General features: G+C 37.4%; 1 protein-coding gene across 2 annotated transcripts in view; it reads right to left on the bottom strand.

Annotated features, from left to right (window-relative positions):
• The window catches only part of LOC135471500 (axotactin-like), a 104649-nt gene that overhangs the window by 29503 nt on the left and 48720 nt on the right, over positions 1 to 26426 (bottom strand). The window contains exons 7-22 of one of the 2 annotated variants that reach the window (XM_064750760.1): positions 25192 to 25443; positions 20795 to 20904; positions 19713 to 19870; positions 16007 to 16161; positions 12925 to 13244; positions 12201 to 12337; positions 11744 to 11853; positions 8256 to 8486; positions 7464 to 7698; positions 6951 to 7043; positions 6453 to 6589; positions 5802 to 5933; positions 2930 to 3109; positions 1940 to 2165; positions 1330 to 1422; positions 489 to 631 (exon numbers count right to left, since the gene is read on the bottom strand). In XM_064750760.1, coding sequence (XP_064606830.1) covers positions 489 to 631; positions 1330 to 1422; positions 1940 to 2165; positions 2930 to 3109; positions 5802 to 5933; positions 6453 to 6589; positions 6951 to 7043; positions 7464 to 7698; positions 8256 to 8486; positions 11744 to 11853; positions 12201 to 12337; positions 12925 to 13244; positions 16007 to 16161; positions 19713 to 19870; positions 20795 to 20904; positions 25192 to 25443 — 2712 coding nt within the window. Of the gene's footprint in view, positions 1 to 488; positions 632 to 1329; positions 1423 to 1939; positions 2166 to 2929; positions 3110 to 5801; positions 5934 to 6452; positions 6590 to 6950; positions 7044 to 7463; positions 7699 to 8255; positions 8487 to 11743; positions 11854 to 12200; positions 12338 to 12924; positions 15574 to 16006; positions 16162 to 19712; positions 19871 to 20794; positions 20905 to 25191; positions 25444 to 26426 lie in introns of those variants that run through there. The other variant, XM_064750759.1, reaches the window with a different exon arrangement.

Genomic DNA, 26426 nt, shown 5'->3' on the forward strand with positions numbered 1-26426 from the left:
AGATGATAAACACAAATGCATCTGATACAGAATGGGAAAACATGTGTGGCATCCTACAGATGTGAAACCAAGCCAACATACAACCATTAAAGTCAACAAATGATACTGGCATTTTGTATTTACTCTGTTGAGAATTGGTGCTTATGTGTTCTTCACCACTATTTAATACTCTACACTTAATGACAGTTTATGCCCGTATGATGACACCAGAAGACTTTGTTGATAGTTGGAGCTCACGTGTTCACCAAGAGTACTTAATCTCTTGACAGTTGAAGCCCAGGTGTTCACCACGAGTACTTACTCCGTTGACAGCCGGGCCCCAAGTGTTCACCATGAATAATTACTCTGCTGACAGTCGTGTGACGGCCCAGGTGTGAACAGGTGTTCACCATGAGTACTTACTCTGTTGACATTTGGGGCCAAGGTGTTCACCACTAGTACTTACTCTGTTGACAATTGGAGCCCAGGTGTTCACCACTAATACTTACTCTGCTGACAATTGGAGCCCAGGTGTGACCAGGTGTTCAGACAGTGACACGTGTACTGTCCCCAGGCTTCCTCACAGGTAGCACCATGTTGACATGGGCTGGACTGACATGATGCTGTACACCCAGCCTCCACCTCATCTGACCTATAACCACAAAAAAACATTATTACAATTCTGGCGATAGCAACTTTCCAGTGTTTGTACCACCAGACCAGGGTTCGAATCCTGGTGTGACCCACGTAGTGCAATCCTTCAACCATGATCTGATGCCCTGACCTAACAGGTTCGAAGAAGCTTGGGACTCTTGGCCTATGAACGTGGGTGCGTCTTGGGAGAATGAAAGGATTTAAGTGGGGAGGAGTGTAACGGGAGCAGCTCCAGTGCTTGTACTAGCAGTGACTAGTGGGAATTTCCCTTTAGCTTAGTTGGTAGAGCGCTGGACTTCAGAGACCCGAGTTTGAATTCTCGTGTGACCCACGTAGTGAAATCCTTCAACCATTACACAATGTTACAATCATTTATATACATGGTATAGTTTCAGGTGAGAAAATCTTGATTTATATCAATATCTTGTAAAAAAGACATTCTGAGTGCATTACTTTGTTTTAATGATTTTAATGACATTTTCAAATTTAATTGTTATACAGCTATATACACCACAGTGTCATTTTATAAACATGTGATTAATTTTTTATTAAAGTGTATGCAGCCCCCATGCCTGCATAAGAATTTCAGCACTGGTTGTGATGTTACACTGGTTGGAACGAAGAGAAGATATTGAAGAAATGGCGAAAGAGCTTTGTGAATGGACTAACCAGTACAACTCCAAAAATGTAACTTACTTTTCCTCAGCATATTTAACCAGGTCCAGCTGTTTGTTATTGTAGACCACACCTCTGACACAGCCTATGATTCCGTCGTTAGAGCCGGATAACCTGTAACAAGCATGGAAGAATATTATAATTCAGTCCAACAAATTAATAGCTTGAAAACCCCAAGGCATGCGTCCCATCATATTAACTGGAGTGAACATTGACAGCGATGCAATGGAGCGAGCGAAAATGTTACATAATATTCATGTACTAATCACACCTGTATATAAATTTATTCATTTCCAATTTCTAAATGTCTATACAACATATATGAAGACATAAGATTTTATTCTTTGGTTTTCAGTTAATTTCATTTTTATTTGGAAAAGTGATGGTTGGTTAGTTATTATTTCAAGAAAAATAACACTGTCACTACTTTAAAATGAATTTAGTTAATTTGAAATTCTTGTTACCTGCTGACATTACAAGTATTTTATTCTTTGATTATCTCTCAGTTTGTTTTTTGTATTGAGAATGACTGTCATCGGGCGACTATCATTCAAAGTAAAATAACATTATTATAACATGAGAAATTTTCAGACTAATTCTAAATGAATATACAGCAGTTCCATATAGTTACTTAGTTCCTGGACTGCCAATAAACATGGCGCCGTTAAACCTTGCCAGTCTCTCTCCCTTCTGAAGATCGATCATTTCCGAGGCTTCGTTCAGGGTGAAGCGAGCGTTGGTGCGATCATGTTCCACTCTGACCTGATTCCACAGCCCACTGGAGAACTTGGCCTTTGTCTGCAGCACAATCCGCCTCTCCACGCTCCCAACACTGTAGGATATCTCCAGCTTATGGTCTGCAAAACCAATCCATAATAAGGGGAGGTAACTTTAGGTATCTTAACACACAGTGATGCACATATATTGTGCATTACTTCATGTAAGGTTTCATCAGTCAATTATATACATGTTCAGTATGCTATTGCATGAGACATTAGTGGAACATTCAAACACTTTATTTATTAATTTATTTTAAAGTTACTAAACACCATTTTTCACTAATATGGTAGGAGTATAATGTATTATGAGTGGAGGAAATCAGAGTGCCCGTGGTAATCATCAATTTTATTTGATTGTTGTTTTACACCGTACTCAAGAATATTTCACTCATACGACGGTGGCCAGCATTATGGTGGGAGGAAACCAGGCAGAGCCCTGGGGAAACCCACGACCATCCGCAGGTTGCTGCAGACCTTCCCACTTACGGCCGGGTAATCATCAAGCCTTTAGGCAAAATACTGACAAACTTTCCCACATGTGGCATAGGCAGATACATGTATGCACATTATATTGGTGGAAGACAAGTGGTCTTCAACAAATGTTGATACCATTGTAAGTGGGAGGCAACATCAATGCTCAGACAAGCAGCTTCGACCACTGGGCCACAGACGGTCCCGTATAAGTATGAGAATCCTACATGTATGTAAGATACATATGTATCATACTGGAGATACACATATATTCTGCCATATGGGAAAGTGAAGACAACTACTCAAAAAATAAAAAAAAACTCTGATAGCTATATGCCACCTCATTATGAGGGATTATAGGAGTATTGTACCTTCCAGGAGTGTCATGGTGAAGAAGTCTGTTGATGTTTGGGGACTACTCTGGTGCAGCAGGGTGGCCGAGGCCCGGTCTGTCTTAAAGCTGATCTCCAGGTCTCCAGTGGACCAGGCTGGAGCTGTCACATAGGACACAGTCGTCTTAAATGTCACAGCTGTCTCCCACTGGTGGTCAACTGAGGACAATCATGCATATATTGTCATGAGAGTCAATGTTTGATAACAATTCCACTGTTGTTTAGACTGGGGCGCACATCTAATGTTTCACTTGATCCAAGTGTAGACAGAATGTTTGAGATCCATACAAAAGTGTACCCCTAATGCTCCTTATGCAGTTTTTAAATCTGGACTTAATGTTTCTTATGTGTTTTATACGAGAGTGCAGACCCAGTATTCCTACAGTTTTATACAAGAGCGTAAGTCTACTGTTTTCTCATATTTACAGAATGATGTATATACACTACTTCCCTTGTGTTTTTACTAAAAAGTAGGCCTGCTGTTTCCTCTATATTTACACAAGGATGGAGATTTAGCGACTCCCCAGTGTTCAATTCTAAAATGTAGATCCTGGGATTAAAATACGGAGGAATATGAAACTCCAATATTAGAGCTCAAGATGTAGTCTCCCTATTGTTTTACCCCGGGCAGTGGTGCCATAAAGTCTGGGTAGGGTCTAGGCTGCTGCAGGAACTATCATCGGCTGCCAGAGTGAGCCGATGTCATATCCAACAGACCTGATGAATATAGTCAACATGTCTGTTGCCATAATGCTCTCCAGGTTATGGTCAAAACACCCGCCGCCCTTCACTTCTTCACATACATGGAGAAATATGACCGATACAAAGACATAATTGTGTGAAATTATACACTATTCTATAAGACAGCCCAGAAGCTAGAGACCATGTGATTTCCCTGGTTACAAAAACGGTGGGTGAAGAAATTCGTCCCGCAAAATGTTACATAGGAAAATGCTTTAAATCGATGTCGGCAATTATGTATTCCTTGGATTTGTGTAATTTTCAGCTTTCCCGACAGTCTGAGTGTTTTTGCAGCATTCACGTGATGGTTTTGGTATAACCTGGGGCTTATTGATCACTGACGGAGTAGAAAAAATGGGTTTTATGTCCAGTTATTAAGGAGTTGTATGTATGTCCAATACGCTGGAGTGTAATGATGCAAAGAATAATTTTATATGCAACTTTATATGCAGCTTTCATGTTTTCTTTTCTTCTTTTGATTTTGATGCTGGCACTTTTGTTCATAAAGGCCAAACCTGAGGACATTCTCAAGGTATCTGTGACCATTTCTCCATGATCTCCCATGTGTTGTTTTTTCTGTATTCTCAGCTCAGCTCCCCCACCAGCTAACACAAACAAATCATTTCTAGCATCATTTTCATAATAATTCTACATACAGATTTCTCTGAAAAAAGTGCTCTATTAATCAGCTTTACAAAAGAAAAAAAATGTTTTGTAAAGACAGTTTACGATAACAAACGGGGCTAAAATGTTAAATCAGCATTTAAGCTCAGATCTCACGTGTACAAATTTTGCTTCACCACTCACATGAAATCAACAATACTTCAATCGGACCTGACTGGCACATTTTCAACAAACTTTTTCATTCTCTTGCCTTAAATACATACTTAAGTAGCCTGATAAATCCACATGCTATATCAACATCAAATGGAACCAAGCTCAATCAGCCATACAACTGCTGACAGTTATTTAATCTTCTGTGCTATAAACTACCTAATTTTACGCAATTTAATTTAACCTCACTGCCTGATTTTCATTTTACATGCCATACTGCTGTAAATAAATGCAATAAACACTAAAATAATTGAAAACACTCCCAGCTATATTTAATGCGTCTTGTTGCTGAAATAGACATCTAAAATTTAAATGGTTGCATTACTGAACATCTGTCTATGCATGACTGCACTCTGGAATTAGAAATTACAACAAACAGCCAACTTCTTACAGCTGTTCACAGAAAATTTTAAAAGTAAAGAAATGTATAACGAAGAAATTATTAAAACGAAAACATGTCCAAAAATGACTATTCAATGTACATAAAATATACTTTTTTTTTTTTTGATGCCATTGAGGATAAAGAACATAGACACACAACTATTAACATGCCAATTACAATCAGTGATCTGCCAGATTTTAGTCACTGGACATTGTGACTGAATTTTGGACGAGACGTGCTGATCAGTTGATTGGGCAAATAGACCTGACAGCATTGCAATTTTTAAGTCTGATTTCCATAGTGTTTTTTTTCACTTGTGTTGAAGGTAGTGCTACCAAACTTTTAACTTTAAATGCACAACAGTGTAATGAAAGTGCTACAAGAGTTCAGTACCTAAAAGAAACATTTTTTCTTTTTAACTTTAAAGGCCTAGGGTGAAAACTAGATTAAGGGATGTCTTCTTTTAAAGTTCTGTGACTGGTGAGTTAATCACGTGAAGTCTCGGACTGCCCTGTGATCAAGCCAAGCCAGGGCATGATTCTCAAGTGGAAATGAGCAAGAACTACACAGCTTCATATTCCTCCGTGTATCTTAACCCCAAGTAGACTGTTCCCCTTAGATTTAGTCAAGAATGTAGACCTAGTTTCCCCTTATATACATACATACATACATACAAGATATTAAACCTACTGTTTTCCTTGTGCTTTCTACAAGACATCCTAGACCTATTGTTTCCCTTGTACTTTATACAGGACATACTGTAGACCTACTGTTTTCCCCTATGCTTTATGCAAGACTCATCAGAGACCGACTGTTTTCCTTGTGCTTTATACAATACTGATTGCAGATCAACGGTTTCCCTTATACTTTATACAGGAAAGATTGTAGACCTACTGTTTCCCCAGCACTCCAGTGGCCCCAAAGTCACCACTCCTTGTCCCTTGTCCTTCAAGAATACCATCTCTGTAATAGGCAACTGTTCTTTGATAGTATTGAATCCCCTATCTTCAGTCCACTTGTGAAGATCTGCAAATAACAGAACATAAGAATCAAATGACTATGAGAGGCACGTACAAGTTTCAGCCTGGCAGAACGTTATTTCAGCTGTTAATTACCATTCCACTAGCCTCTTTGCAGAGGGATAAAACTATGATAGCGGTCAGTAGACACATGGCAACCAATTAACTTTCTAAAAAAAAAACCCCAAACAAATACAATTCACTGTCTTTCCATAGTGCCAGCACAGGGAGATTTTCTTCTTGTGGTACAACTAGTGTCTGTTCAACCTTGGCCTTGGGCAAGGAATTTGGAGACTCTGAAGTAAAAGAGACAACTAGTCCAATGTGACCAATATGGTGGGAAAGTCTGCACAGTCTGTTAGAAACTTGCCCAAGGTCAGTGGTTTAGCCCTGCCACTCAAGTTACCGCCACCTTGTGAAAAATTCTTTGGTATGGTCTCTTAAAACAATCAAATAACTTGATCCTGAAAAAAATGTCTGCTTCGAGTTGATTAGACACAATATGATACTTATTGCCACAACTCACCTGCGTCACAGTTACAGGCTGTACCTGGTTGGATACAGGTGTTGTTGTTAGCACAGTGACAGTCTCCATGGTCAGTTGTTCCCAGGTAATCCAACACCCGTCCATCAGTTGTCTTAAACCAGGTCAGTTTACCCAGACTGAAGGTGAATATTACACCATTCAACATAAAATATTTGGAAGTTTCAGTCAATTCTTGACACATTTATGAAATAGCTCTTCAAAACTGATTTTCTTAGGGCTTACATGTATGACAAGTAAAAGATTTTATGACAAGTAAAGATTTTATACTAATTACAATCTGTCCACAACAATGAACACACCATCTAAAATCTCACTCCATGTCCCCTTTCTGTCCCCTCACTTTTGTGGATGTAGGGGGGTTGACAAGCGCTCAACAACACTTGACTGGGTGTTTGCATAGTCTACCGTGTGTTAAAAACTACTTGCCGTCCTCCAATGTGGAAGCTTCTGTTCTGAAGTATCATATATTGCTCTCACCTGAGCTTGGCATCTTTACACAGGTAACTGATGTGCTGTCGACACCCTAATGAACGCTCAGTGAGGGCCTTTAATGTAAACCTGTCCACGCCTCTGAAACATCAAAAAATATTTATAAGGGAAGAATGATAGGTTATACACTGAACTGTACGGGGAGAGTCCATGAGATATTTCACAATTATGCATTCTACCATAGCATCTAAATTTCTAGAGACTATCCCAGAGATTTATGGCAATAATCGATCAGCTTAAATCCAACTGAATTTTTGCTACGTTAGAAAAGCCCAAATAATTATCTATACTAAATTACCTTGTAACCACTGAAAGCACAAATCACCTAAGACTCACCTGTAAGAGGTTTACGCCTCAAAACCACTAAGGCACAATTGACCCTAGATTAACCAGCAGTAGGTTGTCACCACATACTAACTAAAGCCACAACTCACCCCAGACTCACCAGCAGCAGATTGTCATCGTAATACTAACTAAAGGCACAGCTCACCCCAGACTCACCTGTAGGAGATTTTCACCTTCCTGCCTGGCTCTCCTATCTCCCTGGCCGTGAAGTTTTTAGGCAGGTTATGCTCTATGACTGTCAAGCCATATCCCTCCTGGGCCACCATGTGCTCCATGTCACAGTTCACGTAGACGGGTGAGAGAGGTCCATTCCCATCAGGGTCTACACGGTAGACACCTGAGCCTCTCCACCCCGCCTGGTAATACTCGTCACAGGTACGCAGGTAATTAGCTACAATAGGCATGATGGGAGTACACCTGTCAATCAGGCTCATTTACAAACAACAATAGTTGTATTTACAGGCATAGGGCTATGCTTTTGACTATGTATTTTTTCATTTATTTATTTGATTGGTGTATAATGCGACACCCAAGGATTTTCACTCACGTCAGTTCTATGGGTGGAGGAAACCAGAGTGTCAAAGGTAAACCACTGAACTTTGGCAAGTCAATGATCACTTTTCCCACGTGTCAGCTTAAGACTTGTACAACACTGGGCGTACCAGTGGAGTTCATAATCACCAACAACATTTTCAAGAAGACTCCACTAAACCGTGAGGTGGAATCCACAAATTCCACTGAAAAAAAATGCTTTAGTTGTTGAAACAGTTGAATATTTACATTACTCCTGAATTTACTGAAAACTAATAGGATGCCATGTGCAATAGTGAAATTTTTTGAAGACAAAGGTAAAGTGGGAAATCTGTTTACCCTCTGAAAAACTAACAATAATGGCAATAAATCCTTAACAGAATACTGGAAACATCCAACAAAATATCTGTGACTTACCAAAATGGCAGGTTTTGCCGACATAGGGCACCCTGACACAGTCACAGACCACACCCTCCCAGTCTGACACACAGACACTGTCATGCTCACAAAGGTTCAGGCCCTTACACCGGTCCTTGAGGTCACATCCGTCTAGCACCACACCCACGGCCTGCTTACTCTGCACCATCACCAGGGGGTCAATCGTGCGTCCCTGAATCTTAAGGTGGCGCATACAACCCACAAACCCACCTGTAAAACAACATCAAAACTGGGCTATGAATTTTTTTTACTGATTTTTTTGTAAATAGTACATTCAGACTTTGCAGCATCATAAGATCTTCCTAATATCTACAGCTGTGAACTTCAATTGAAATATGATCACAAGTGGAAAAAAATCACTACACCAGAAGCTGAACATTAATTTACACTAGTTTCCAAACAGAATAAAATACATTCACATTTAAAACACTACATCATGCATGTACGATTATTTTAGATCATAAAATAAACAGATCCATAAATTAAATTATTGTCAAACCATGAGAAACACTACATGCATACATGTATGACATACGCATTTATCCTTCAAACACAAAGTGAACAGCACGAGAACCTGAATTTCCCACACTAGAAAAAAAAACTTCCTATTTACAGCCACTGTACTTAGTTTGCTGTTTTTCTTTTCTTTATTCCTTTATTTTTTGTTTTTTGTCCTTTTAAGAGTCGAAAGATAACATTTCCATGTACAATAAATGAGCTTCTGGTAGTCCACATGCATCAATAATCTATTGATCAAAATGAAACAGAGTGATAACTGACATAAGTGATTAAATACATGGTTACGCAAAAGAACTGGTACTTCATAAATTCTATGAAAGGACAGTTTCTGAGTAACTTTTTCATTCAAAACAACAGAGTTTCCAAATCATGCATGGCCACAAAATGCATTTTAGAAAATTAATCTGGGGTTCAAGAAACCATAAGATTACAAATAGACAGCATTCAAAGGAAGGAAGTGAATATTAAATGAACAAGCATTGAAAATAGGATGAAAGAGCTACATGTAGCATTGCGAACAGGATGAAGGCACTGCATGTAGCATTGCGAACGGGATAAGGTACTAGTAGGGCAACTGGGATGATGGTACTGGCAAATGAATGGAATATTGTGTTTCTGCTACAGGGCAGGTTTGTGACAGTGTGCAGGTATGTAAATATACAGGTAAGACATACTTCAACCCTACCAATGAACTCAGAAAATAAAATATTATTTTGTCATTAGAAGTTTTGCTATTATTTTGTTCAACTCTTGGAGTGCTATGTCCCTTATTGTATTTATTTATTTGATTGGTGTTTTATGCTGTACTCAAAAAGACGTCATTTATATTACAACTAGCATTACGAGGCCGATGCAAATCCCACAACCATCAGCAGCTTACTGGCGGATCTTCCCACGTACAACCAGAGAGAAGCCAACATGAGTTAGACTTGAACTCAGTTTCCCTTATAAACATAGTTTCCCTTATAAATTAAAGTCAAGTTGCTATGAATAAAGAATTCACATTCAAGGTTAACCTTTTACCTGTTAAAACCTTAGATTTCCCTGGAAAAACAACTTGACTGTTAGATCTATACACAAGAGCAAGTTTAAATCTTATACAATGTTACTGGTCACAAAACCAACTCTGTACAGCAATTTCTGATCAGCTTCGCAGGGGGTAGACATTCACATGAGTTCACTGCAGTAGATCTGTTTCTACATATAAATTTGTCTGATACATTCTCATTAACAAAACATCCGGCATGCCATGAAATAACAAAAAATGCAAATTTGCAAAACAAAAATAAATACCCTTTATGCCTGCAAACAAATAAAAAACAAAAGACAACTTAGACCATAAAACAATGAATACAAATAAGAAAACAAAAAAGTATGAACATCAATCAGACTGAATAAGTTTGGGAATGACGTGGGCAATGCTTGTCCCAAATACATGTACATGTGTATATCTTGCTTGGTGCAATGTGACGTCAGTCAGGTTTATGAGTGGGATGCAAAGTCCTAAAAGTTGTCTAAATTATACAGCCTATGAATTACAACATTATATTGTGTTGTATAAATGGTATAGCCTATGAATAACAACATTATATTATGTTGTCTAAATGGTACAGCCTATGAATTATAACATTATATTGTGTTGTATAAATGGTACAGCCAATGAATTACAACATTATATTGTGTTGTCTAAATGGTACAGCCTATGAATTACAACATTATATTATGTTGTCTAAATGGTACAGCCTATGAATTATAACATTATATTGTGTTGTATAAATGGTATAGCCAATGAATTACAACATTATATTGTGTTGTCTAAATGGTACAGCCAATGAATTACAACATTATATTGTGTTGTCTAAATGGTATAGCCAATGAATTACAACATTATATTGTGTTGTCTAAATGGTACAGCCAATGAATTACAACATTATATTGTGTTGTCTAAATGGTACAGCCAATGAATTACAACATTATATTGTGTTGTCTAAATGGTACAGCCTATGAATTACAACATTATATTGTGTTGTCTAAATGGTACAGCCTATGAATTACAACATTATATTGTGTTGTCTAAATGGTACAGCCTATGAATTTCAACATTATATTGTGTTGTCTAAATGGTACAGCCTATGAATTTCAACATTATATTGTGTTGTCTAAATGGTACAGCCAATGAATTACAACATTATATTGTGTTGTCTAAATGGTACAGCCTATGAATTACAACATTATATTGTGTTGTCTAAATGGTACAGCCTATGAATTACAACAATATATTGTGTTGTCTAAATGGTACAGCCTATGAATTACAACATTATATTGTGTTGTCTAAATGGTACAGCCTACGAATTACAACAATATATTGTGTCGTCTAAATGAAGTATAACTTTATCACAAAAAATAAAATTTTTCTTTCTTAAATACTGTATTTATAGCTCCAATACAATCATTAATGTCTTTGTGGCTGAAAACAGAACGCACTGTGTATACCTTCATTTACACCAGGTCAAACAGTATAAATAATGGCATTTTTTTACCTGATGTTTTTCACGAATGCATGTATATAGTTTCACCCACACAAATCAAGATCACAAGCAGATCAATGATACATGTAATCTACAAATTGTGAAGCTCAATTTTGTCTCAGTACAAGTTATTCCACCGTCACTCTTCTGTTTACCTTTTGTCACAAGCCTGGATACAAAAAGCACGTACAACAACCAGTTCTTCATGAACTGTGCAACATATTTTTCTACATTTTTCATCCATGTTTCTTTTATCGATCCCCATGAGAATTTACATGATTATTAGTAGTATTATTACTACACCAGAATGTTCAGCAATTAGAATTGAACCCAAATTCCTATCTTAAGGTAAGAATTTTTGCAAAATAATTAATAAACTGTTCCTTGTGTATCAGGACAGAGTATCGAGCCCGAGCTTACTTTTGTATCTCCTCAGCCCATGCCCAATCACAATGTTCCCGCGGTGGTTCAGAGGACGTCTGTACTTCTCAGATATGATCTGTTTACCGTCTAGCCGCAACCACACTTGTCTGAAAAACACAACAATATACATGTACCAATAACAAAGTACCCAATCAAATAGTAGTTTTCCTTAATTATCGAATGCAGAGTGATTTAAGCTCAGGTTTGTGACACATGAGTGCTTAACACGTTACTCAACTCAACCAATCGCTTGCAGTTGGTTTCAGTCTCTGATGGACACACGACTTTGGAATGAAGCAGCATATAAGTAACCACTGGAGTACAACTTCAGCGGAGTTGTTGTTATTTAACACACATCAGGGTTTAACTCAACACTTGTGTTGAGTTGAGTCACACACTAATCTCTTGTCCATGCCGAGTTTTACATAGTGCCTGGTGTGAGCATGTGCCTTACCTGTTGACATAGGTCAGCTGAAGTGAGTGCCACATGGCATCATTCACCTTCTCCCCAATAGACAGGTCCTGAGTGAAGTTGGGAAACCGTGAGCTGGGTTTGTAATGTAACATCACCTCACCATTGGAGATCCACACCTGAAAATGGCAATCAAACATTAACCTGTGTTGGATAAGCTTCTTGATTAAAAGGATGATTGACAGGCCATATGGACCACCCACATTAGGTCTACTCAGAGCTCTAGTTTCAAACACTTGTACTTGTATTAGGGTAAATTATAACAAATCATTAATATTGGATTTAAAACTTCGACTCTTGTTCAGAGCTCTGTTTGCTCCAATTTTCCTTTTATGTTATGAGCGTATAAGTACAAGTATAAGTACATTCTGGTACATATATTAGAAAGTGTTTTCTCGTTTAATTAAGTTGAAAAATATATAAAACATGAAATAGATTTGGGAAGAGAGGATATTTCTTTTCAGAATAAAGAAATGCAGGAATTCTAGCCAATTTTCTTTTACAAATTCAATTTGAAAAAAAAAATGTAAAAACTCAGTATTTTGTTTGCGTCTACATCAAAATTTTTTTTCTTTTTTCACAGCATTTGATACCAGTCACTAGGCCCTGACTTTTGAAGTCCAAAACAGGAAAGTGAGTAAAAAAACTCCTGGGGTGTCAAAATATACATACATGACCATACAACATGTCAAGAGGGAACACTCACCTCTAAATCACCAATATCATAGCCAACCTCTTTGTCTGGGGCTATCAGTTCAGTGTGGACAAGCACCGCCTCATGCAAAACGGTGCGGAACTCTAGCTGCACCATCAGCCGGGCGTTTTCCTCATTCTCTACCAGCACCATTGTCCCGCTACGAGGGAATGTGATTGGTGGGTCATCCACCGGGTCACAGCCCAGTTTTATCTTCCGTCCACCGCTGTACTTTGTTTTGTTGTTGTTCTTGTTAATGTTGTACAGTACAGAGACCTCATCCACATAGACATTGCGCAGACATCCCACAAAGTTCTGGGTGACCTTGAGACCTGTGTCAAAGGTCAGAATTCAATTGAGATTACCATGCATCTTTATGTTTACCTTAAATCAGTGTCCAAAATCAAGAGAGACTTGTATATAACGGGGCAATTTAAATAATAAATTTTAATAATAAAATTAAAAAAAAATATATAATCCACAAAAAGACACTAAAAACTTGTGTTTAAAGAGTAAATTTAATATATTCTAACATGTTTAATGTTATTTGTTTCATTCGTTACAAGTTTAGTTATATTCACACTGATACCCTTAGGTTAAGCAAATTTTTATTGAAACTCAGTGAGTTATTGATCTATTGATTTAAATGTATAAATTCATGATTGTGGCATAACTTATTTATTTTACTGGTAATGAACGCAGTAATTTCATTTATCCCATGGCTGACTGTTTTCTGATTGAAGGAAACAGAAGTGCCTGCTCTAAACCTTCAACCCTTATACACGCGACATAATGTGAGATCAAAGTGTAGGCCAAACTGGTGGAAAGCAAGTTATCTCCAATGGCTCTACAGGCGCAGTCAACTGTTTATTTCCACTGAAGTCCTAAGAACAGTGGAGAAAGCTTAGGGAATCTTGAAGAACCAATGTCCAAAACACTAAGTTATAAAGAATGTACCATGCCCAACTAGCAAAAAACTAAATTGCTTACAATATTTGTAGATATTCTCATGAGAAGATAATTTTATTTCAGGTCAAATGTTTAATATTTGAGTAATCAGAAAGGAAGATGCAAGCCATGAAGTCTTTATAGCCTTAGAAAATAGAACAGAAAAGTGCAAATTCAGTTCAATATATGGTTGCCCTCGCTTACAGTCATACTCAAAACAGATTTCCGAAGATGTCTGAAAGATGGTTCAAGGACTCCAAGAAGAAATAATTACCAGTGATGGTTTAAGAATTACAGAATGATATTATTGTAACTTGAGGGTTAAGACCACTTTGGTAATATGTCAACTACACACTGCTGCTGATGATTTATGAACAGGGGAATTATACACATGTATAAGCTTGAACAACCATCTTATGGAAAAAAAAAAAAAGAAAACTAAAGAATTACAGTAACTACCCTAATTCCTCAACCTTTTTGCAAATGACAGAGCAGCTTTCAGCAGAATTTATGCACATTTTTGATTGGATTTTGGAGACAAGACTACATTAGTTGGATTGGCCAATTTCATGGCTACACACAAAGTACTTCAGTCAAAATTATGTCTTCAGAATATGTTTGAACAAACAACTTGCAAACATGGGAAAAGGTTGAACAATCACGGTAAGTAATGTAACTTGGGTTTAATGTCACATTAGTACGACATCAACTAAATGGAATAACTGATGGTTTATCATTAACTGGATGATGTGATTTAAAACCACATTATTAATGATGGCTAATGAAAAAGTGGATGATGTAACTCGTGATTTAAAACCACATCATTAATGATGGCTCATGAAAAAGTGGATAATGTAACTCGTGATTTAAAACCACATCATTAATGATGGCTCATGAAAAAGTGGATCATGTAACTCGTGATTTAAAACCACATCATTAATGATGGCTTATGAAAAAGTGGATAATGTAACTCGTGATTTAAAACCACATTATTAATGATGGCTTATGAAAAATTGGATGTAACTTGTGGTTAAATTTACCACCACAACAATTTATAACAACCAATAACAACCATTAATGAATAACTGGATGATATAACTTATGGTTTATCACCACAAACGTAACACATCAACAACAGTCTGAACGGATGATATAACGCGTGGTTTACCACCACATTTTTACTGTACCAACCAAACGGTATGGATGATGGTTTATGAAATAAGCTGATGATCAAGACCACAAAAGCTCAGGAAAAAAGCAATAATCAGTCAAAACGATGAATCTGTTTTCCCGCCAAGACAAGAAAAGCCATTATATACATTTAACAAAGATTTACATGTATGCAATATTGTAGCAGATTCCTAACAGCCTGTGCAAGAAGCATTTTGACAATCTATCTGACCATCTTCACTTCACACAATGAATGCAGGTACAAAACCAATGATATAATGCTGTCAATGATAATTTGGGACAAAACCGGGCACCATCCAATCTGAATTACCTCTCATGGGGTCAATCGTCCATGCAGCTACGCATAAATCAAGTTAAATCAAGTTAAATCAAAACAAAGTGCCCATTGGCAAAAGATTTATCCCTTTGCTCTTAAATAAGTAACATATGTAATATAGGATTCACTGGACAACTTATGCTTGTACACTTTCACTGGCAGTCAGGAACTGAGAAATAAGTCTGTGAAATTAAAAGTTTCAAACACAGAAAACAAAACCTGTCCCCCCCCCAAAAAAAAAGAGAAAAAAAAAAGAAATTCAGCATTGATTTTTATTTACTTCATCTCTTTTGTTTATTTATATTCTACATAGATGTCATGATTTTATTACAAAATACAATTTGTAGTTTGTGGTGGTCTTTTGTGGGATCTCCCAGGTGTCCTCCACTCAAAAACCTGACCACAGTGAATTACATGTGTTCACTTAATAAATAATTATTTATTCCTTTGATTGGAATTTTATGTCATACTATTATTAAATAAATATTAAAATCACCAATCAAAAGCTATTCATTTATCACTTATACATCCTACATGTACTTGAACCAAAATCAGTTAAAACTTAGAAAAATACAGAATATCTGAAAAATTTGCAGCACAAGCATCTGTAAAAAGAATTGAGAATATAAACAAGGGTACCTCTAGTGCGGACAAAGTTGTGGCCTCCACCAAAGTAGATGTTTGGGTCGAGACTAAGATAATGGTTGGACTCTCTCGTTCGTCTTCGCCGTACCACTCCATCCAGGTGAACCTCCACCAGTGAACCTTGGTGATGAATCGTCAAGTTATGCCACCTGAATGCATTCATGATAGTATGGTAAAAATATAACCACGTATACATACATGAAGAACCATTGACCTTCTATACAATAACACTTACACTCCACTACAGTGAGGGATAAAGTTTGTCACATCAGGAGTCATTTTTCATCTAAAATCAAGAAAATGTTAACGTATACCTGTTATAAGGCGTATTTCATAAGCAACTTGCATGCAAAGAATTGACAAGTAAGTGTAATATTTAAGCTCGTCTTTTAACATTCATTACATTTTGAGTGGCTGGATCTGTGCACCTAGCTGTCAAGGGTAACAGAAACTGCATACATTTGATTGATTGACTGATTGATTTGATTGTTCTTTAATACCAAACTCAAGAATTTTGTACTTATATGTAAGTGATGTCGCTCACGTTTATGGATGGAGGAAACCGGATTGCCCAGTTTTGGCATCTTACTGACGACCTTTAACATGTGTGACACACACACCTGTATGTCATTTTAGAGCAAGACAAGAAACGTCAAAGAGCACAAAAAAAGTACGGTTCACCACTTTGTGTCACCAAGGGACCACAAGCAGCAAAAGCTTGCATGACCGCAAGTGATATTTACCTATGAATACTTGATATTTAACAGAAATTGTTGCTGGCTGCAGTTTTTGTAACACTATTATGCATGTATACGGTTATGTCACACTGCGACATAAATCCCACCATGGTGCAAGTGTTATGCAAACGTGACAATGTTTTGGATTAATACAAGGGGTCACAGCTCAATTTGCAGCAGTGTTTGGAAGTGCAAAAAGAGGAATACAGGGAAGATTTATCAAGGGGAGGATAGACATGTGGGTGGAAAGGTTACGTATTGAGCACAGATGTTTTGTGTGGGGTAGGTTCAGGATTAATCAGGGATCAGATGAAGCCACCACAGAGTGGATATAACATTTTTTAAGCCCTTGACATGCCACTGGCATTAATTTCGTTCTTAAACATGATCTGGAATGGATATGAAGCTGTTACATCAGGCTGTTGACCAGTTGTCTCCCCTTGCTATTTCTAACACACATTTTAAGTTTCTAACAAATCCCCCGCAGGTAATCTATATAAACAAATTATTTCCATCTCACTACAGCAGCATCATTTTTTATACATGGTCTGTCTAACTGGAGTGCCATGTCCATGGCACAAGAGATACATCAATTCCCAACCCAGCCAGTGACTATTCTGAAATCTGGCCGATTAGTGGTTTTATTCTCCACTAGTAATCAGTCAAGATAGCTACAGGCAGACAGACAAGGTAAAAATTATGTAAATTCTTCATCAGAATGAAAATCCTGACAACATTTTGTGTAATCAAAGCTTGTAAAATCACACCATTTAGGGAACAGCAAAGTCAATGTAAAGAAGGGTATCTTGCTTGCTCCCACACATTGATAAATTACAAAATTATGAAAAGACATTCCAATGAATAGAAAGCTTGCAAATAAAGAACATATATGGCATATGACCTAAAATATTGAGCAAAACCTTGCATTTTTAAAGGTAAATAAAGGCCATAAAATATTTCTTTTTGGTGCTGAAATATTTTTCAAGTAGGATACCACCCTACCTTCAAAACAAACCTTAATGCACCTATTAAGGTGAACAGAACTCTCAGACTGAGGCAAGTGTTCCACTTAGTCACGGGTATAATATTAGGTCATTTACCAAAGCTGTATGTAGAATAACAAACGCAGGGTAAGTCCTCAAGCATCCAATCCAAAACTACTCTCAACTACAAATTCAAGTAGATATACAGAGGTGCAAACTGAATGTGCATAATTAATAACACATATCCTTAGAGAAATACAAATAACCATGCAAGCAAAGAGTAAAGAGCTGATGAAAAAAGATCAAAAGTTCAAGAGCCACTGCCATTAGAACTATTTCAAAAAAGAGATCTTTAAGCATGTACATTTCTTTACATTGTAGATGGAGTGGTAAAATATTTTCCATTTAAATTTTAAAATCCCACACATTATTAGAACATGTAAAATGCCATGTTCTTTCTGGCTGTGTAAATATTTAAATACCTATTAAAGAATATGCTCCCAACCTCTATTTGCAAAAAGCGCGGATCCTTCTAACTATGACATGTAGGTACAATCATCATATTCCTAGTAGTGGCTTTTGAAAAAAAGAAAACCCAGAATTAAACCATTAACACCAAGCTTCAAAACCAAAAGTATAGCCTAATATACACTATATATATCACCAACTGTATATGTTTTACTTTGCTTCTTTGAAATACGCAGTCAAATACTTTAGCATGTAACCAGGTTTCGTCTGTAGGAGGCATCATGTTTATCATCATTTAAGCCATAGGAAAAATTGCAGTATTATACATTTGAATACAAATTTGAAAAGAACAGCACCAGATCTAAGAGGTGATAGATAATCTTTATTAAGCTATACTTTTCTTTCATAAAATCCAAGAAGGATGTACGTGATTACAAGGTGACTGTGACATTTACGCTGAGGTGAGGTGGAACGTGAAAACATGCAAACATATGTGAATGAATTCCTTACCCATCCGTGCTGTATAGAACAAATGGTAATGTGAGGTTATTCAAACGAAAGTTAATAAACTGACAAGTAAAAGGTTAGTGATCATTGGTGAAACGGTCAGTGATTATTATGTCATTTCAAATGTGACCAAACTATAACTTCACATGACAAAATCAACATGGAAAAAGGTCAATAAATGAATATACTAATACTAATATTTCTTTACATAAATATCAATTATGAATAATATATAGAGGTCTAAAACACTTTATGGTATTAAATTCATCAAAATACTTATCCTAACTGATAAAGCCAACATGAGCTGGGCTTGAACTCACAGTCGTCACATTGCTAAGAGGCTCCCGCTTCATTGTGAAGCCCAAGTAATAAAGAGAAACTAACTAATCCTGAAACTTTAAATGTTACATATTATGAAAAAATCTTATCCTCTGGTCATCGTATGCCAATGGAGTGAAAACTGAACTCTTAACAGTATCAAGTGTTCCCTATGTATATGCCATCTACTACTTTACCAACAAATCAGTTGCTTAAATAAATAATTAGGTACTATTTTGTGAATAGCAGTAGATATATGTACTTCTTAAATAAAGTATCAGTTACTGTTATGAATCCAGTACTATGTATCAAGTATCACATACTATGTATTAAGTATCACATACTATGTATCAGGTACTATGTATCAAGCATTAGGTACTATGTATCCAGTATCACTTACTGTGTATCAAGTATCAGGTACTGTGTACCAAGTATAGGTACTGTGTATCAAGTATCAGGTATTGTGCATTAAGTGTCAGGTTGTGTGTACCAAGTATAGGTACTGTGTATCAAGTATCAGGTACTATGTATCCAACATCAGGTACTTTGTATCAAGTATCAGGAGTTGTGTATCAAGTATCAGGTACTATGTATCAGGCAGGAGGTGCCTGTGTGCATATCATCATGAACTCTTACTGCTATATTCAAACAGTGTGTGTTTAACAGCAAGGGACCACATGAACTTACCTCCTGTTGTCAAGTCCAATTCCCATGTTAAGCTCCAGATGGTCATCTCCAAATGAAACAGACACATGGACGGAGCCGCCAAACAGAGTGGCAATGACATGGTCATTAGTCGGGGAGGTGCCCATGGCATACAGGAGAACACCCGAACCTCGCTGAGTCTGGAGGGATAATACAGAAAACACATCATACAGTGCTGTCAAAGAGTGGCGACTGCATGGTCATTAGTCCAGGAGATGCCCATGGCAGAGAACATCGCAGCCTCCCTAAGTCTGGAGAGACATCGAGGTGCCCATTGGATACAGGAAAATACTGTAGCCTCTCTATATGGAGGGATAGTACAGAAAAGTGCTTGTCACAGTGGCCACTTTAGTCATAGAGGTGCCCATGGGATACAGGAGAACACTGTAGGCCCTCTATATGAAGGTATAGTACAAGTGCTTGTCATAAAGTGGTGACCACATTAGTAGGGCAGGTGCTTATGGCATACTGTAGCCTCTCTATACGGAGGGATAGTACAGAAAAGTGCTTGTCACAGTGGCCACTTTAGTCATAGAGGTGCCCATGGGATACAGGAGAACACTGTAGGCCCTCTATACGGAGGGATAGTACAGAAAAGTGCTTGTCATAGAGTGGCGACCACATTAGTAGGGGAGGTGCTTATGCATACAGAACACTGTAGCCTCCCTATATGGAGATATAGTACATAACAGTGCTTGTCACAGAGTGATGACCACATTAGTAGGGGAGGTGCCTATGGCATACAGAACACTGTAGCCTCTCTACATGGCGGGATGGTACAGAAAATAGCCTGTCACAGAGTGGCGACCATATCAGTAGGGGAGGTGCCCACGGTATACAGATGAAGACTACATTGTATACAGATGTATACAATGTAGCCCCTCTATGGCGGGATAGTGCAGAAAAGTGCTTGTCACAGAGTGGCGACCACATTAGCAGAGGAGATGCCCCTGGCATACAGGAGAGCACTGTAGGCCTCTCTGCTTCTGAATACATTATATTCATTAATGCCAGGTTTTGGCAACAGTGTTAAAATTGATTACCTTAAAACATATTAGCCGTACCTTAAATTCCAAACTGAATCGGTGATTTTCTCGGTTGACCCAGTCTTCTTGGCTGTTGTATAACCTGTAGATGATCCAGTCATATCCATTCAGGGTCACCACTGTAGAGCCTGGTGGTTGAAACATAAGTGGACAGTTTGTTTTAATCACTTGGGTTTTTTTTTTTATACAATGTTTTAAACAGAATTTTTGGTCACAACACCAATACATGAAATAATCTAGCCATCCCAAAACATTGGGATGACAAAACTATATCACACTGTATAAAAAAAAAGCAAATTAACTGAAAATGAGAAGTTAATAAATTCAATAGAGAGTTGGATTTTCACTTTAACTTCTTTCATTGACCGACTTGAAAGCTCTCAGCTGAGCGTCCTTTCGATTTGCAGGATATAAAATTCAACTGTGCCCTGCATTAAACATTTTGATGAAGATAAAGAATTCCAAAACCCAAAGATATATTTTTTTATTCAGAGATTCCAAAATAATTCAATACACTGGATCATTTAATTAACACTTGCTTCTTGAGAACCAGAAAATACCCTGTGTAAACTTCAGCGCACCAGTACCTTCTGAAGTTATCAGTTGTCCAACATTTAGAGTAAGTAGGTTACAATAAATAACACTTAATCTGCAACCCCATATACTAGTTGCTTAATGGATCTTCAGTTTCTAATTATAAACTTTCTCTGTACATATTAAATCACAAGTCTGTGGAGCCATGTGCTTGCACAGAGACATCGTACATGAAATCTTAAGATTAATGCTGTCGTCAAAATGACCAGTTGTTTCTGTGCAAATGCAGGTAAACTAAAAAAAAACCCTACCCCACATTCCAATATATAGCACAGCCAGTCAACACAAAAAGAACACAAGGTTTCCTCTTATCATCGGCAAATGGAAATAAACCTGGAACGAGTGTCTATCATTAAGTGCATTCCTGGTGGAAATTAATCATGTATGGAGAACTGATCAAACATACAGCAGTTCTGCAATACAGGGTTCCTCTGATCATTTTAAGTGGACTGCACTTGCTGAACCAATGACAAGGAGGCTGAATAACAAGCCATAAGCTGATTGGTCTAATGTACCAGCCAATAACACAACACGATTCCTTCATCTGCGATCCCATCATACCACTTGTTCGGTGTAATCCAGATTGATTTTCTGGCCAATATAGCTAAAAGGCAGTGTAGATGTATAACGTGACTGGGTATAATACTGCCACAATTTTTTTTTGCACACATCAAGATCAAGGGAACTGATGAAAACCTTGAGCTACGTGTTGAAGCAGTGACAGGCATAGAGCCAGAATAATTTGACTTCTGTCTTTATACATGTACATGTATATTCTTGGCAGTATGTTGTTGATATTCAGTGATGTACCAAGAATAATCAACAGACTGACCTATAGATATATATGTATATATATGAAGATGTCTGCTAATCTGATGGTCTTGCCCTGGCATCAACTCTTTGTGTTGAAAGGAAGTTAGAGTATATGTACATGTACCTGTATTAAGCCATACATATCTGTGAAAAAATTCACAGGATTTATATGATTTGTTTGGTGTTTTATGCCATATTCAAGAATATTTCACTTATGCGATGGCGGCCAGCATAATGATGGGAGGAATCCAGCCAACATCTGCAGGTTGCTGACAGACCTTTGAACATACGGCCAGAGAGGAAACCAGCCAGGAATTGCTGTGGGTTCCTGTATATAATGTTAGCAGTTGATCTGTTTCAACATCACAATGTGGTTATTGTCTTCCTGACTCTGAAACTGATATACAGGTAATTTGAGCATTAGAACATGTATCTGCATTAAGAGCATGAGGAAACAAGAATTTTTTTCTTATTTTCTTTGGAAGTCTGTAAAATGATGGATATTTATCAGCAGTAAATATTAATATTTACCGCTGATGTAATTTTGTGTACATGCCATTGAATCAAAGTCTTCTAACCTCTTGAGGAAATGTTCAAAACAGGCTTTCAAGACCATTTCGATCAACTACATCAGTAATGTAGTGTTTACATAACAGTCTAGCACTTTTAATACCATCACAACCTTTCTAAACATCAGCGGTCAGTTGTACCAAAGTGTATTAAATTTCAGCCAGGCTTAAATCTTAATACCATTATAATTCTCATACAAAGTAGATGACAGTTAGTCTGGACTAACCTTAATACCAGACTTTCACATAAGTCCTAATACACTTCTGAACAACTTGGCCCAGCAGACATAACTGATTTTCTCTAGAACACAATACTTGCTACCCACTGGTCAGTCTTTCACCCCTGGCAGTCATGACATCCATAGAAAGCTAATGAAACAACACGCTCTCCTGACAAGCACATTAAGAACATGGTAAATATCGTGAACGGAAAACACAAAGACATGACCCATATATATTATTCACAGTCATCACATGGCTTCCCTGCACCTACATGTAGATACCTACACATGCATACTTTGCTGACCATAACTTGGAAAGTCCCAACATTGAACTACCATTGGCTTTTCTCAAACTGTGTAGAAACAATCAAATTCCTATGTTTGCTAAGATATAAAATAACTTCTCAATTATGTTAATAAGAGAATGGAGATGGGAGGTGGGAAGAGAACACATCAAGACAAGCACCTCAATCAGCTTTACTCACTTCTTTACATTATTTAATTGATGACCATTAAAACATATTAAGCACCTTTTAAAATTCACAATTAGAATTTTTCCTTGTAGCTTTGTGCAATTCTGTGCAGATCTGTAATTCACATGTGGGAAAGTTCACCAGTAACTAGCCAAAAGTCGTTAGTTCATATTGAGATTATTCCACGCTTATTTCAACTGATTCCCCATTGTATATAAGTGGAAAGTTTTTGAGTATGGCCTTAAAAAGCAATCAAATAAATAAATAAATGTTTCTAGGGCCACTGTCCTCCTGCAAAATGACAGAAATAATTGATGCTGGATCCAACCTCAAGCAAACAAACAAATCTGTTCAAGTCAAATCATTAATCGCAATAATATGGCTACAAAACACAACATCAGTTTTCTGTCTGGGGTGCAGACTGCTCCTCTCTCACTCATACCAAATTTACATCTATCTCACAGGGGAAATGCCAGAGCCTAACCTCTAACTTGAAGTCATCTATTATTTGCAGATAAATGTCAAACCGTCTGTTACACGAGCACTAACAGAGGAGACCTAGCTGACATTGGGAGCTGTTCTTCCAAACACAACAAAATCCTGAAACGGAAATTGGCATCACATTTATTTTGTTTATTGCAACATATACCCTAATCTAGATGTAATTCTGCAAGGCACGGGCAAACTTTACCCAGATATTATAATGACGGACCACTGTGACATTTTTTTTTTTCTCTCTTACGAAAACAAAATAAAGCTCCACAGACTGATTTCTTATTTACATTTCAAAGGGCTGTAATGTTAGCGATGAAGCTGAAATAATAGTGCTCCACCTTAAAAATGTTTGATTTTCAGGGCTTTTTCAGGCTTTTCAAGCCCAACATTCACATTTCTAGCTTACTTTGAGTAAATATTCAACTTACATGGTACAATCTAACTTAAAGCAATTTAAAGTGACATTATCAGTTATATGTATAAAAAAATTCATGGAGATCTGTGCACTGCATGTATCTCACTAGTAAACCTCTAAATATCTTAATATTCGTATAACTATTAATCCCAATGTCATGAATATTAGTTTAAAGTCTTGCACACATAGATTTATATGCAAATTTTCTTAGAAATTGGTAATAAACTGTAGACAAATCAGCCTATCACACAAAGTCCACTGCAATATAAAAAGTTATTAAGATACAGTTCAGTTAAAAAAAAAAAAAAAAAAAGACAGATGTTTGTGTTTACAAGTTTAACACTTAACTAGCCTACAGATCTAAATGAATTTATTTTTCAGGGGTTATTATCTGCTTACTAATATCACAGCCGAAAACGACGGACATTCAAACAAATGTGTGGTATAGCATCACTAATAAAAGGTTATCCTATTTTCAATGGAGCACCTGAAGCCTAGCCATTTACTACACTCTACTGGGGCACAAGCATCCCTTTTCGTTTTTATTATTTCCTTTTTTTTTTTTTTTTTTAAGCTTTTCATGTGCAATTCTTCTGTGATTTATCATCAGGGTGGGTGTTTACAGATTCATCATAGCTTTCTGCTTCCTGAGGTTTAAAAAGAAAATCTGCTAATATTCACAGGCCATAAAAATTAATATTGTAACATTTGGATACACATCAGACAGAACACCGAAAAGAAGGGACAGACAGACGGACTGGCAAAGTAATATCTTGAGGGTGAGAAAACAAACAAAGCAAAAAGGCATAACACAAATGAGAAAATTAATGCATACCTGGAATTTGACAGGTGGATCCTTCGTAGCCTGTCCCAAAGCAATCACAGACAGTCTGTGTGTACTGACTGACACACTGGCCACCGTGGCGACATGGGTTGACCCCTGAGCACAGGTCAACACACCCCTTACTGACTCCAGCTTGTCCCCGTATCATCACATCACGGTACTCTCCACTACTAGTCAGGTACTTAAGGTCCTGCATACAACCAATGAACGTCTGAAGCCCCAGGGATATTGGCTTCTCCGTGCCTGAAATAAACATATTGTACAAATTATTCATTTGCATCTTTGATTGTTGTATTTATGTCACACTCAAGAATTGCACAAATTAAGTTTTGATTCAGACATATTGTACTTTACGCATCACTTAACAAAATACTCTTTTGTATCCACACACGTTTGGAACACACCTTTCCACACATTGCATGAGCAATGTAATACAAAAAAAAAAAAGCAACACAAATCCAATGAAAAGAGCTACAACAGAGCTCACATGAAACAGTAATGGAAAGCGGCCACATGACAGAAACAGCCTAGAGCAACTCATATGGAACTCCAGTCAAGACAGTTAAGATGGAACTGCCACAGAGACAGCGCAAATGGAAGACCCATAGAGACAGCTCATATGGAAGACTCACAGAGACAGCTCATATGGAACACCCACAGAGACAGCTCATATACAACTCCAATAGAGGCAACTCATATGGAACTCCAATAGAGGCAACTCATATGGAACTCCAATAGAGACAACTCATATGGAACTCCAATAGAGACAGCTCATCTGGAGCTGCAATAGATGCAGCTCATTTGGAAGTCCAACAGACATCTCATATGGAACTGCAAGAGAGATAGCTCATACTGAACTGCAATAGAGACAGATCATATGGAACTGCAATAGAGACACTTCATATGGAACTGCAATACAGGCAGCTCATTTGGAAGTCCAACAGACAGCCCATACGGAGCTGCAATAGAGACAGCTCATACTGAACTGCCATAGAGACAGATCATAGGGAACTGCAATAGAGAGAGTTCATATGGAACTGCAATAGAGATGGGTCATATGGAACTGCAATAAAGACAGCTCAAATGGAACTGCAATAGAGACAGATCACATGGAACTGCAATAGAGACAGCTTATATTGGACTCCAATAGAGACAGCTCATATGGAACTGCAATAGAGACAGCTCATACTGAACTGCAATAGAGACAGATCATATGGAACTGCAAG

This window comes from Liolophura sinensis, chromosome 7 (genome assembly GCF_032854445.1).
Source record: "Liolophura sinensis isolate JHLJ2023 chromosome 7, CUHK_Ljap_v2, whole genome shotgun sequence".
Lineage (NCBI taxonomy): Eukaryota > Metazoa > Mollusca > Polyplacophora > Chitonida > Chitonidae > Liolophura > Liolophura sinensis.